The 15,392-nt window shown below is 34.4% G+C and overlaps 1 protein-coding gene across 1 annotated transcript in view; it reads left to right on the top strand.

The window, feature by feature from the left end:
* Nucleotides 1-15,392, top strand: part of RXFP1 (relaxin family peptide receptor 1) — a 58,097-nt gene that overhangs the window by 38,229 nt on the left and 4,476 nt on the right. The window contains exons 10-15 of the mRNA XM_036314017.1: nucleotides 2,947-3,018; nucleotides 5,126-5,197; nucleotides 5,901-5,972; nucleotides 10,589-10,660; nucleotides 11,520-11,591; nucleotides 13,364-13,593. Coding sequence (XP_036169910.1) covers nucleotides 2,947-3,018; nucleotides 5,126-5,197; nucleotides 5,901-5,972; nucleotides 10,589-10,660; nucleotides 11,520-11,591; nucleotides 13,364-13,593 — 590 coding nt within the window. The remainder of the gene's footprint in view (nucleotides 1-2,946; nucleotides 3,019-5,125; nucleotides 5,198-5,900; nucleotides 5,973-10,588; nucleotides 10,661-11,519; nucleotides 11,592-13,363; nucleotides 13,594-15,392) is intronic.

The raw sequence follows: 15,392 nt of genomic DNA, 5'->3' as shown, positions 1-15,392 counted from the left end.
AAAGATATGGAGGGATTGGCCTAAAGCAGGAGAAGGGCTATCTCTTCCTCTGAGACTAGAAAGAGACCAGGTGCACTTACAGGTAAGTCTATAGATATTGGGCAGAAAGTCAAAGGCTTTTCCCTCCTGGATCACCTCAATATTTTCTGTGAAATAGGAGCCAGAAATGTTTAAAAGATTGAGAGGAAGTAGAGGACAAGGAGGTTTGCATGATTAGAATGCCACTAGGGCAGTGGTCGACAAACTGCGGCCCCTTGAGTGTGGCTCTTCCACAAAATACCACGTGCGGGCACGCACATACAATGCGATTGAAACTTCGTGGCCACACTCAAGGGGCCAAAGAGCCGCATGTGGCTCATGAGCCGCAGTTTGCCGACCACTGCACTAGGGGATAAGAGAGAAAGTTGAGAAGGAATAGCCAAGATTGTTGGTGTTTTTGTTTTGTTATTGTTGTTCTACAGATTAAAGAACCAAATTTTTATTTTTGACAAGTTCTGCCTTGTATAAAGAGAAAAATAAAATGATTAGATTCAGAGGCTCATCAAGTTGGAAAAGTGGTCTAAACAAACAAACCAACAACAACAACAACAAAAACACACCCTTTTCAACTCCCTAAAAGCTAGGAGCTGGACAACAAGAAGCAGGTTTGGATGCTTCAGCTAAGATGTATGCTGCAAACCAGATCCCTGCATATCAAGGACCAAAACCTCTAATTGTAGAAAGAAAGCCAAAGCCAACTTACAACTCAAGGTTAAAACAAATTTAAAATTAAATAAAACTAACAATGTAATCAAAAGTCCCTAATTTGAAGTTTCATAAGTAGCTAATATCTCCTAAGGCTATTTTCTGAGGCTTAAGAGAGCATCACCACCTAGTGGTAGATTCATGGAACAGCAATGAATATTACGAAAGGCCAAAGCTTTGGCCAAACCTAATGACCATAAGTGCTTAGTTTCCAATTTAAGAACATAATAGGAATTTTTCTTTAAAAGAATGTTCTAGAGCAGTGGTTCTCAACCTTCTGGCCCTTTCAATACAGTCCCTCATGTTGTGACCCAACCATAAAATTATTTTCGTTGCTACTTCATAACTATAATGTTGCTACTGTTATGAATCATAATGTAAATATCTGATACGCAGGATGGTCTTAGGCGACCCCTGGGAAAGGGTCGTTCAACCGCCAAAGGGGTCGCGACCCACAGGTTGAGAACCGCTGTTCTAGAGTATTGTATTCCATGTAGTACAAAAATCCCTTCTACAAAATTCTTGAGTTATGGTACTACCTCTGTAAAATATCTATAGTGAGACAAGCTGCTTCTCTGAACACCATAGATGGCGAGCTTAAACTTAAAATGTTTTGTGTCTTTCAACCAGTAAATCTAATTTTGCAACCTGATACAACATAAGAAAACCCTATATCTTCTACAGCCTCACTTCAAATATATCTCTTGTTTTACTCTTCTCTATTATAAACACACCCTTTTCACCCTAGCTGGTTTGGCTCAGTGGATAGAGCGTCGGCTGAAGAGTCCTGGGTTCGATTCTGGTCAAGAGTACATGCCTGGGTTGCAGGCTCTATCCCCAGTAGGGGGCGTGCAGGAGGCAGCTGATCAATGATTCTCTCTCATCATTGATGTTTCTATCTCTCCCTCTCCAATCCTCTCTGAAATAAACAAAAAAATATACTTTAAAAAATAATAATAAATAAATAAATAAGCCCTTTTTTCCAAATGACTTGATTTCTAGATCCCTTACATCCAGATCTGCCAGATATACTTTGATTTGTCAATATCTATTTTTTATTGCAGTGCCCAAAATAAAACTAACTCTCCCAGATGTAGCCTAGCCAGCAGAATATCGCACTTCTATTACTGCTACTCATGTTTCCCTTACAGATTTTAGTAGCTGTGTCACACTTTAGCTCACATATTTGAGTCATGATTATCCCTATAGGTCTATGTTATAGGGTGACCAGTAAACTCAGTGTTGGTACTGAGGAGATTTAAGAATCAGCATTTACTTTTGAAAGCATATCCCTACCCTCAGCTAATTCTGAGGGTCTGCAAACATTCACCGTAAACCAAACAATAAAAGAATACTTTCATGATAACTACAAGAGAATAATAAAGCATAAACAGTCTGACAAATTCAGCTGCTTAGACCAGGCTCCTGACAGTGACTAAGTCATGTAGCAGGAGAGTTCAAGTAGGGTCAATAGGGTGTCGCAAGAAAATATATACACATACTTTGAATAATTATAAAGGCAGTGTTTATTAAAATGCATTTCATCTTCAGTATTGAATTATCAGCTGTTAAAGTGTGAATGCGTTTCTTTGGGACACCCTCTATATGTAATCCCTAAACTGGGAGTGGACAGCCAAGAATAGCCTGTGGGGATTCCTCTGTAAAAACCTGTGTGGCAATATAATAAAGCAATGAGGTTATTTATAGTGGGAAAGGCTAGTGAAAAATTTTTTCTGAGGAGTATTTAGGCAAGGGAGGTAGAAGCTAAGTATTGTTTTGGCCGTTGCGGCTTCTGCAGGCTGCAGCAAAATAGGGTCACACCACTTAGAGCAATGCCATTGGTAACTCTAGACAGATGCTTAATACAGTCCACTATGAAATCTCTGTTTATAGTGAGTGTCTACCATAACAAAGATTTTCAATTTGACTTCTCATTCTTTTCACATTTCTCAGAATAACATATGTGCCCATATGAACACGTGATATAGATATGGTGATTCAAACAATTTTTACAATTAACTGCGAAAAAAGAAACATTAAATATATGTAAATATTATTTCAGCTATTATGTAAGTGGCTACCTGTAAGAATCTATATAAAATAAACAGCATGTGAAATGATTTTATTAGAAAGCAAATAATTCTCAACCAATTTATTTCTGTCTATGATTAAAATTTAGCTTTATCATCTTTTATGTTTCAGGGATGTTGAAGGCAACCATATCCATAATTTAAAAAATATGACTTTTACCTCCTGCAGTAGTTTAACTGCTTTGTAAGTAATGTTTTATCCTTTTCAAACAATGTTATATCTCTTTACAAAGAAAATGAATCATTTATGTGAACAGTAGCTAGCATAAACATGCATAGTAATTTAAGGCTAATATTCACTATCAGCTTGAAGTTTTTTGAAACTGAAGCACATTGGCAAAATTGCTGAAGTTCAAATTAAGGGTAACCACAGAGTATCAATAGACATAAATCATCACTATGTCACTGTATTATCTGAGGTCTGTTTTTCCCAATCTGAAATAAAACCCATTTTAGTGGAAAGAAATTCTTAGAGACCACATAGAATCTGTCCCTGGGCCTCAGTATGAGAAACACTATAAGCAAAAGTCTTACTCTATAAGAATATTTGCTCTTTATAAATTATTACTGCAAAAATAGTGAGGGGGGATTAATTATAATCAAAAATGTTTTAGAAATACTGCAGAATGTTCACGCCCTAAGTATATAATTGTGGACACCGGGATAAAGCTTAGAATGTTCCTGAGTATCACTTACCCTTATGCCTCTCTGGCCTATTTTAAATTCACACTGCCTCTTCCATGAAAGTGAAGGATTCTGGGGCTTCCTTTAATATAAAAATACAGCGGCCTAATTCACAGTTGATTTTTCCAGGAGAATGTTTTTCAAACTGTGAGTTGCAACTCACAAGTGAGTGGTGAAAGTAATGTAGTATGTCCTGACCATAATTAAAAAAAATTGAATTGAATTGAATAAAAATATGAGAGTAATTTCCATAATTAAATGTATTGTTTCAAGCATCTTGGATTGTGTGGTTGTATTTTATGTCCCAAATTAAAGTGCATTTCTTTTACTGTAGGTTACCATAGAAAATTTTGAAAACCATCATGTTAGAATATGCAGGGCTCCTGTGTATTGGCAATGCAATAGCTACCACTAAAACAACAATAACTTTTCTCCAATTATGCCTCCCATTGTAATGGATTCAGGCCACTGAAATATTTGAACTCTTCTGCAGTGAGTTCAGCAGTCCTCAGATGCAGGATGCTCTATATTAATCATGCAAAATAGTTCATATGGATGTTCACATTAATTGGCCAAAAGAAACCAAATTGCACCCAGCCAGGTGTGGCTAGCAGTTGAGCAACGACCCAGGAACCAAGAGGTCACTGGTTCGATTCTTACTCAGGGTAGATGCCCAGGTTGTGAGCTTGATCCCCAGTGTGGGGTGTACAGGAGGCAGCCAGTCAATGATTCTCTCTCATCATTGATGTTTCTATCTCTCTCTTCCTCTCTCTTCCTCTCTGAAATCAGTAAAAATATGTTTTTTAAAAGAAACCAAACTGCACCTAAAGAATATGTATCAAATATATATCCAAAAAACTTAGAACTTCTTTTTTGTTCTACTTGTGTTTGCTTTTTAAACCTGTGCATGATGTTAATTATGTTTCCTCTTGGTCCAGAGATATTAGGAGGAGGTGGTACTGCTTTGGAGTAGTTGGAGGAAATAAATACTTAAGGATGAGACAAGGCCAATATCCAAGCATGTCACACAACGTTTAAAGAATTGGGAATCCTTTGACTTTTCTATGAGTTAGTCCTTTATGCCAGCTCGTCCACATGAGATCCTGCAGAAGTGAATTGTCCAGAGCTACAGTCATCATTCAGCATCCCAAACTAGAGCTCTAACTTGGTCCAGCTTAGGCTAGACTTCCTTCAGCAACTCCACCCTAAGTTACATCAACTTCCAAATATATATGAATGATAATTGTTTAGGGGATATTTTGTTAGACAGACATGCTACGTGGGCTGAAGAAGTGACTCTAAAACAGCTCCCTAATGCTCTCATGGTCTGATATTCAGACTGTTCTCAAGAGTTGAGATTTTCACTATTTCCCTTGCAAAGCTCTTCCCCATTTCACTTTAAAATTGTAATGTTTTATTTTTGTCATTATTAAAAGATTTGGAAATTTGAGATTAAAATTAGGTTGAGTAACATCATACTCCTTCAGATGATCTTGATGTGAAAAGTGCACTATATATAATTACCTTTGTTTTTGCAGGCTGTTCATCTCCTCTAATAACTCATTTGTCAAGAAGCTATAATGTGTGTGTTGTTTTTTCACTTTCAGGATAATGGGGGAAAACAAAATTAATGACCTAAAAGAAAATGCTTTTGCACCTCTCCAGCAATTAGATGAATTGTAAGTTTGATTAAACACATAATGATAAAAATTTTCTTTCTACTGTTGTAGTTCATATTTGCTATGTATATATGCTTTTATACATTAAGAAATCTTTATTATCTCTTTTCCTAGCATAATTTATATACACCTTGGGCCACAAAGGAATTCTGAGAGCATATAAAAATGTGTGTTAATGAAAAATATAAAATAGATATTTGAGGAAAATGAAGTAAAGGAAACATAGATGCAGAGAAAAGAATAAATTTAGGGTAAATTTAATAAATAAAATACATCTGACACCACTCTGTTCCACTGCTAGAGGGACAGCAAATTTGTCTTGAAGTTTCCTAAAGAGTTAGGATTCAGAGACCATTAAGATAAAGGGACTTCACTTTGCTATTTCTGAAACCAAAGGGTAATCTCTGATTCATAAAGAAATTAAACACTGCCATGGGTAACATCCCAACCTATAATAACAGAAGAGAGAGATCAATTAAATCAGCTATTTATATGTCCCTTTTTTAAAATCACTAACAATTCCAAAATAAGACCCAAAGCATGAAGGCATGGAACAGATTGTCACTCCCTTTTTTAAAAACTTTTAGACTTCTAGTAATTAATATTACTCATCAATAGCATTGTTAAAAGTGCTGTGAATCAAGTGTAGAACAATAAATAAAATCTTAAGAAAATAATAGGACTTTTTCAATTATTTCCCTAGGGACTTAAGAAATAATAAGATTGAACATCTTTCACCGCATGTATTTAAGGATCTAAAGGAGCTCTCAAAATTGTAAGACTGATATTTTGTCACTTCATTTCTTTAATTTTTTATGTTTTAAACTGTGATCAAATATGTACACATAAAATTACCATTTTAACTATTTTTAGGTGTACAGTTCAGTGGCATTAACTACATTTACTTTATTGTAAAAACATCACCACCATCTATCTCTAGGACTTTTTTATCTTCCCAAACTGAAACTCTATACCTGTTTAACAATAATTTCCCATTATCCCCACACACACCAACACCCACCACTCTGTGTTCTGTCTATAAATTTGACTCCCTCGGGTATCTCATATAGGTGGAATCATACAATATTTGTCCTTTTGTGACTTGCTTATTTCACATAGCATAATGTCTTCAGATCCATCCATTTTGTAGCATGTGTCAGAATTTTTGAGTATTATTTTTCTAAATAATAATATTAATTCTATAATTGTATTTATTTAATTTGATAATTAATGAATTAATATAATTGTTCACAATAACAATCCACTGTATGTATATACCATAATATGTTTATCCATTCATCCATGGATGGACACTTGGGTTGTTTCCACCTTTTAGCTATTGTGAGTAATGCTGCTATGAACATGGGTGTACAAATATCAGTTCAAGACCTTGTTTTCACCCTGACCAATTTGGCTCAGTGGATAGAGCGTCAGCCTGTGGACTCAAGGGTCCCAGGTTCGATTCCGGTCAAGGGCATGTACCTTGGTTGCGGGCACATCCCCAGTCGGGGATGTACAGGAGGCAGCTGATCAATGTTTCTCTCTCATCGATGTTTCTAACTCTCTATCCCTCTCCCTTCCTCTCTGTAAAAAGTCAATAAAATATATATATATTTTTTAAAAAACCCTTGTTTTCACCCAGCCTGTGTGGTTCAGTGGTCGAGCACTGACCCATGAACTAGGAGGTCACTGGTTCAATTCCAGGTCAGGACACATGTCCAGATTGCAGGCTCAGTGTGCAGGAGACACCAATGGATGTTTCTATCTCTCTATCTCTCTCCCTTCCTCCCTCTAAAATCAAGAAAAACATATATATATATATATATATATATATATATATATATATATATATAATTTTTTTTAAAAAAAACAACAACCTTGCTTTCAGTTCTTTTTATATGTAGCCTCAGAGTTGTTGGATCAACTCTGAGGTCACATATTCTTAATTTTTCAAGGAAAATTATATTCTTTATTTTCAAGGAAATATCGTACTGTTTTTTTCATAGTGGCTACACCATTTTCCTTTCTCACTGGTAGTGTACAATAGTTCCAGTTTATCCACAACTTCAACAACACTTTTTATTTCCTATTTTGTTAATAATAGCTATCCTAATGGATATGAAATGGCATCTCGTGTTTTTGACTTGCATTTCCCTAATGATTAATGATGTTGAATATCTTTTAATTTGCTCATGCATTTGTATATTTTTTGGACAACTTATAATATTAAAGTATTTCACCCATTTTAAATTGTGTTTTGTTATTGTTGTTCTTGAATTATAGAAGTTCTTTATATATTTTATATATTAAATCTTTTCAGATATAATTTGAAAATACACTCTCTCATTCTGTAGGTTGCTTTTTCACTCTGTTGATAGTATCTTTGATGCACAAAAGTTTTTAATTTAGATGTAGTCCAATTTTTCTATCTTTTCATTTGTTGCCTATGCTTTTGGTGTCATATGCGAGAAATCTTTGCCTAATCCAATGTCATGAACCTTTTCCCCTAGATTTTCTTCCAATAGTTAATAGTTTTAGCTTTTATATTTAAATCTTTGATCTACTTTGAGTTAATTTTGTAAATGGTGTAAGCCAGCAATTTTCAACCTTATTCATCTCGTGGCACACATAAACTAATTACTAAAATTCTGTGGCACACACAAAATATATTTTTGGCCAATATGAAAAAAAAAATAGATGTACTATTGATTCATTCACACCAGACAGCTATTGTTAGGTTGGCTGTTGTCATTTTTTTATTTGACAAGCTAAGGGAAAAGAGGTCAGTGTCCCTCACTAAATAGTCAGGTATTGCATGTTTTAAAAATTCTTGTGGCGCACAGGTTGAAAATTGCTGGTGTAACCTATGGGTCTATAGTCTTTTTTTTTTTTTTTTTTGGTCTTTTTTTTGGTATGTGGATATCTATCTAGTTTTTCCAGCACCATTTGTTGAAAAGACTACCCTTTCTCCATGAACAGTTTGGCACCCTTATTGAAAACCATTTGACCATATACATAAAAGTTTATTTCTGGACTCTCTATTCCATTGGTCTACACAGGGGTGGGCAAAAGTAGGTTTATGACTGTGAGTACATGAAACATAGTTTATTCCTATATTATTATTTATTAACTAGAGGCCTGATGAATGAAATTCGTGCAAGGGGCTCGGCTCTCACAGCCTCGGCGGCTTGCCTTGGCCCTTGCAGTCCCGGCTTGATCCGGAAGGTCGTCCAGAAGGACATTTGGAAGGGCGTTAGGCTGTCTGGTTAATTAGCATATTTCACTTTTATTATTATAAATTATTGTATTATCTATTCGTATTACAACTGTAAACATACAGTTTTGTATATCTGTCTTTATGCCAGTACCACATGGTTTGATTACTGTATTTTTGTAGTACATTTTGAAATCAGGAAGTGTGAGACCTCCAACTTTGTCCTTCTTTTTCAAGATTATTTTGGCTATTCAGGCTCCCTTGAGATTCCACATGAACTTTAGGATAATTTTTTTTTTTATTTCTGTAATCTATATTGGGATTTTGATAGAAATTGCACTAAATCTGTAGATTACTTTGGGTAACATCTTAACAGTGTAAGCCTTCCAATTCATAAGCACAGAATTTATTGATGTCCTCTTTATTTTCTTTCAGCAACATTTTGTTTTCAAAATATAATTCTTTCACCTATATTTTGAATTTTCTCCTAAGTATTTTATCCTTTTGATACTATTATAAGTGGAATTGTTTTTCTATTTTATTTTGGATTTTTCATTGTCAGTGTATATAAATACATTTGGTTTTGTACTTGGGAACTTTGCTGAATGTGTTTATTAGTTATAACAGGTGTTTTGTGTGTGTGTTTGAAATCTTTAGGGCTTTCTACATATAAGATCATGTCATCTGTGAACAGAGGTCATTTTACTTCTTCCTTTCTAATTTGGGTGCTTTTTATTTCTTTTTATTGCCTAGTTGCTCTGGCTAGGACTTCCAGAACAATGTTGAAAAGAAGTAATGCACATGAACATCCTTGTCTTATTACTACTGGTTTTAGAGAAAAAACTTCCAGCCTTTCACCACTGACTATGATATTGGCTGTGGACTTTCATATATGGCCTTCATTATGTTAAGATAGTTTGTTTCAATTCATAAACTGTTGAGTCCACTTTTGTTTGTTTTTTTTATACATTTCATTTTTCAATGTAATTCTTCCTCTCTTTTCTTCTTTCTGTAATCACCACCCCCCAGGGACACCCCTATTCCTCTCCCCCACCTAACTAATGGTCTAATCTAGAGTAAATGTCTTAAAAAGAGAACTTGCCCTGAGAAACGTCTTTAATCAATGATTCTTGTTTCAAGGTGTTGTTTTACAAAGACTTGGAAGTTTTCTACATTCAAATTCTGCTGTACTATCTGATTTACCTCTTTGTTCCTAGCTAGAGCCTTTTACTTTTAATTATGCCTCACAAATTGCTACAACATACCACTCTTTGACATATAATTTATGTAAAAAATTCTCAATGTGGTTCTATGAATTCAAATTTTTTGAAATTTACCTTTATTATTAAAAGTATTCCAGATGTCCCCTTTGTTTGTTTGTTTTCCCATTGACCCCCCTCTACCCCACACCCACCCAACCCAGGCCTTCATCACTCTATTGTCTGTGTCCAAGGGCTATGCACATATGCATATAAATTCCCCAGGTTAATCTCTCCCCACCCACCCACCCCACCCCCACCTTCTCTCTGAAATTCCTCAGTCTGTGCCATGCTTCTATGTCTAGGTTTTTCTATTATTTAAACCATACCTGATTCTAGGCAAATGTGAAGTAGGTGTGGCTCCTCTCTGGGTACCCTACCATGTTTCTGGTAGGAGCTATTTCTTGACAACTCCACCTCCATGCTCATGTGTTAGTTCTCTCTCTCTCTCTCTCTCTCTCTCTAGTTCTCTATCTGTAGATAGATAGATGATAGATAGATAGATAGATAGATAGATAGATAGATAGATAGATAGATAGATAGATGATAGATAGATGATAGATGATAGATAGATAGATAGATAGATAGATAGATAGATAGATAGATAGATAGATGATGATAGATAGATGATAGATAGATGATAGATAGATAGATAGATAGATAGATAGATAGATAGATAGATAGATAGATAGATAGATAGATAGATAACTTACACAATTATAGAGTACTTCCGAAGAGCCAGGAACTGTTTTATCTACATTAATTCATTTAAATGCTAATGTACGCTATGAAGCATGTGCTATTACTGTACTTTTTTTTGTTGATGTTTAAAAGTAACCCAAAGATAGCAGATATACTTTATCTATCCTCAAGCAGTTTCCAGAAATAACTTATTGCTGCCTTTTTTTAAAAACACAGGAGTCTTTCCTATAACCCAATCAAGAAAATTCATGCAAATCAATTTGATTCTCTTGTCAAACTCAAGTCTCTGTAAGTATGTGCTTATGGGGATGTTTTATGATAAAATTGTTATTTGTATACTGATAGCTAATAAATTCTATGAAATAAGATTTATAGAATCTTTCAAATCAGAAGATTTATTCCCAGGATATTAGTTAAGCTCTATAAAAACATATATAATGAGTGCATACTGGACTATAAACAGATAACTATTGGTTTTATCTTATATATTTGTAAACTAAAAATTAGATAATGATGAATCATTTCAAATTTTTCTATAATCACCAGGAGCTTATATTGAATTGATTGTTTCAATCCTCTGAAGGCACCTATGCATATTCATTCCTTCATTTGCACTGGATTTCTAAGATTTATATGCCCACCTTTATTCCAAGAGAGAATATTCTAGATTACATAAATCATCCCTTGTACCATAAAAACATATTCTGATAAGATCTAAGAATTGCCTTAAAAGATAAGCTTCAGTTCATTTAAGTGTTCCCTTAGCAAAATGACATTTTATTAGAAAAAAAAAATTTTTTAATTATTAGGAATTTTTCAAAAATATAAAACTCCTCTGCCATTTTAATATTGTCTAAAAGATAGTGCTTGTTTATTCTGCAAACATTTATTGAGTGGTTACTATCACAAAGCATTGTGCCATCTTTGAGCATACAAAAAAAAAATCAAATAAGGGAGATGTATATGGGTATATGTGAATAACAGAATCAAAAAGGGGTTGGGGAAGTGCCTAGGGCACGCTGAGTATGAATGTTTAGTTTAGAGTATATGTTAACTAACAGCATTTTATTAAATTGTCCTTCACAAAACCTCATTTTATTTTACCCTGTATAACATGTTATTTTGATTATGAATTTGATATTTTTAGCAGTCTAGAAGGAATTGAAATTTCAAATATCCAACAAAGGATGTTCAGACCACTTATGAATCTCTCTCACATGTAAGCAAATGTTTTTCTTGTTCTTCACCTTGATTTTAATATTTTATGTTTCCTCATGTATTGTGCTAATACATCCATACCCCCAATCCATCCAATCTGTTAACATTTTCTAGTGACTAAGTTGCCTAAACAATAATTAACTCTTAAGTGTTAATATTGAATGGGGTGACATTTAGTTTCCATGGTTTGGTAGAATCAAAGATTTTTGAATGCCAGAGAACATGAGTATGGAGGGAACCCACTCAGCTTTGTAAGTTCTCCTCACTCTTATACCACTCATAAATATTGATGTTTGCCCAATGATCTGGTAATTTGTACACATAGTATAAGTGCTACCAAATAAAGTAGGAATTATAAGCAACATAAGATAATTATAAACAAATAATTGCTATAAATGGAGGAAGCTAAAAATGCCCTCAATGTCGGGATATAACTGAAGCAAGTGTGTATAGATACCACGGTAAACGAAAAATATTTTATTCAAACAGTGTGTCTGATTGTGCCATTGATTAGATGCTTTAGAAACATTTTCTTTAATTGAATGCAGTCTTCTAACAGGAATTAGAATGATCTCCTTGTCAGAATAATTAATTCTCAATAACTTAGAAAGTGTCATGTCAGTCACCACCACTCTATAATCTTGCTTTACATTTTAAATCTAACATAAGACTGTCTGTTTTTGTTTTCCATTATTCCTCAGAAATAAGACTTGTAAAAGTTTTCTTGGTTCCACACAACATAAAATACTTTGATTAAATTAAGCAAATTATAATTTATTGGAAGAAAATGATTTAGCTCCCAAAACCCAACAAACAACTCAAGAAACAAACTTGAATTGAAAAGACACCATGGCAGATCTAGGTATGCAGGCAGCAAGAGTTAAACAAGACAATTTATTGTAATTGTCAAGCTTTTATCTTGTATCCCTACTAACTCTTTATACTGTAAAGATCATTTATATTTTTGGCCAGAGTACATAACTTTAGAGGCAAAAAGATCTCATTTTATCCCAATTTCTGCATTTATCAGAAAATATCCTAGCAAATAATGTGCTTCTATGGACGATTCATCTCCTCCTGCTGATACTAATACCTATCTCATGGCGTTAATTTGAGAATTTGTTCCTGAAACCTAGCAGATGCTCAATAAATAGTGTTGGTGTTGGTGGTAACACAATAATAATTTTTTATTATCCAGGTAATGTCTTTATCCAGCAAAGGAGGTCTCTCTATTGATAAAAGAATTCCCTCCACAGATATGTTCCAAAATCCAGTGTAAGAGATAGGCATACTAGCAAGTGGTTATAGGACACACAACTTCTGTAACAAAAAAGCCATGGAAGCACAGAGAAGAGAGCACTTAACTCTCCCTTCCCCAGAGGGTTCAAAAGCAAGATCAGTGGCAGCAACAATAGGAACCATGTAACAGTGCGTTTACATATACTAAACACTAAATACCCAGAATATTTTCATTGATGGGTTCTCTCTATCATATGTTAACAGTTATTTATATTCTAAGACATGGCTAGCATTTGAATATTCATTACGCCTACTTGCTGCTCTCACCCACATGTTCTTTTACAATAACAATCAAGTTAATGAAAATTAAACTTAGGTTTAAAGCTGCAGTATTCCTAATGTTTTACATCCCCGAGTCTCATTAGTAAGACATTGCATTTTCTTTCTACTGAGAAAATGTAGAAAATACATATTTATGGATAGTGAGGCCAGATTAAATTTAAAATCTTATTTTACCTCCTCTTTGCATACCAGCTATTTTAAGAAATTCCAGTACTGTGGATATGCACCACATGTTCGCAGCTGTAAACCAAACACTGATGGAATCTCATCTCTAGAGAATCTCTTGGCAAGCATCATTCAGAGAGTGTTCGTCTGGGTTGTGTCTATAGTTACATTCTTGGGAAACATCTTTGTCATTTGTATGCGACCTTATATCAGGTCTGAGAACAAGCCGCATGCCATGTCCATCGTATCTCTCTGCTGTGAGTATTTCCTGACTGAAGAGGAATTCTAGTTTCAAAATATAGAAAAGCATTGCTATTCAAAAATTAGTAAACAGGGACAGACATAATTATGAGATTTTAAATTTTTCTCCTTTTCGCTTATATATTGTTTTCACATTCACTACAATGAAAATAAAATTTCTTTAGTGGTGAGAAAGAAAATAAGTTTTATTTTTCCAGTCCCCCTATCCCCCTCCCCTCTGACAGCTGTCAGTCTGTTCCATGCATTCATGCCTCTGGTTCTATTTTGTTCATCAGTTTATTTTGTTCATTAGATTCCACATGTGAGTGAGATCATATGGTATTTGTCTTTCTCTGACAGGCTTATTTCACTTAGGGTAATAATCTCCAGGTCCATCCATGTTGTTGCAAAAGGAGAGATTTCCTTCTTTCTAACAGCTGTGTAGTATTCCATTGTGTGGATGTACCACTGCTTTTTTATCCCCTCATCTTCTGATGGGCACTTGGGCTGTTTCCAGATCTTAGCTATTGTAAATTAGCTGCTATGAACTTAGAGGTTCATATATTCTTTCAAATTGGTGTTTGGGGATTCTTGGGATATATTCCCAGAAGTGGGATCATTGGGTCAAAAGGCGTTTCCATTTTTAATTTTTTGAGGAAACTCCATACTGTTTCCACAGTGGCTGCACCAGTCTGCATTTCCACCAGCAGTGTACTAGGGTTCCCTTTTCTCCACATCCTCGCCAGCACTTGTCATTTGTTGATTTATTGATGGTAGCCATTCTAACAGGTGTGAGGTGACATTTCATTATGGTTTTAATTTATATCTCTCTTATAATTAGTGACCTTGAGCATTTTTTCATATGTCTATTGGCCATCTGTATGCTGTCTTTGGACAAGTTTCTATTCATGACCTTAATTTTTTAATTGGATTGTTTGTCTTCCTGGTATTGAGTTGTGTATAAGTTCTTTACATATTTTGGAAATTAACCCCTTATTTGATGTATCATTGGTGAGTATGAAAATGAGTTTTAAAAAAAGAAAACTCAATCACTTTACACAGATTAATGAAGTTCTCATTTATTACTCTCCACATAAACAAGCTCTTATTTATTAGTTTTAGTTTTCTTCTCTGGCGGCATAATATATTATTAAAGCTTGTAAATCTTTTACTATGGATAAAAACTTTCATGGTCATATTTTATATCTAGAGCTATATTTACTTTTTTGTTTGAATGTCCAATTCATAAATATTGACTTAGTTGTTTTTCTGGACTCTGAGATCCCAGAACCTTTTGCAGTCATAATTTGAAATATCTACAGAAAATGTTTTTAGTTCATATGAAATATTTTAAAGTTTTTGAAATGTGATCACAAGCTAATATGTTAAATGAGGACTACAAAGAAAAATAAGCATGAAACTAGCCATCAGGATGTTCATAGTGTAAGTAAAGTGGTCTATAATTTACCTATATTCTCTCAAGCAACCATCAATCTACATACTGTATGCTGTCCCATGTCTTAATCCTATCCTCATTCAAAGTCTAATGTCCAATTGTGTGAGGGTGATTTTCATTGCAAGCTACCTAAGAAATTATTTACTACTTTGTATTGTTAGTATTGTTAGTTACAAAATTTTGAGGACTCTCAATTTCCTTGGTGAAGGCCAGAATATAATTTCAGTATTTAAGGACTAGGGTCAGCCTTATGATTTATACACGGATGTGATTTTAGGAACTTTGGGTAGACTGCTTGTGCAGTCAGAAAAAAACCTTATCTACTTTCAGATATGTAATGTTTGCTTAAAAAGCAAATAC

This window comes from Myotis myotis, unplaced genomic scaffold (assembly GCF_014108235.1).
Source record: "Myotis myotis isolate mMyoMyo1 unplaced genomic scaffold, mMyoMyo1.p scaffold_m19_p_6, whole genome shotgun sequence".
NCBI lineage: Eukaryota > Metazoa > Chordata > Mammalia > Chiroptera > Vespertilionidae > Myotis > Myotis myotis.
Note: the sequence above shows the minus strand (reverse complement) of the source record. Positions and strands in the feature narration are given on the sequence as shown.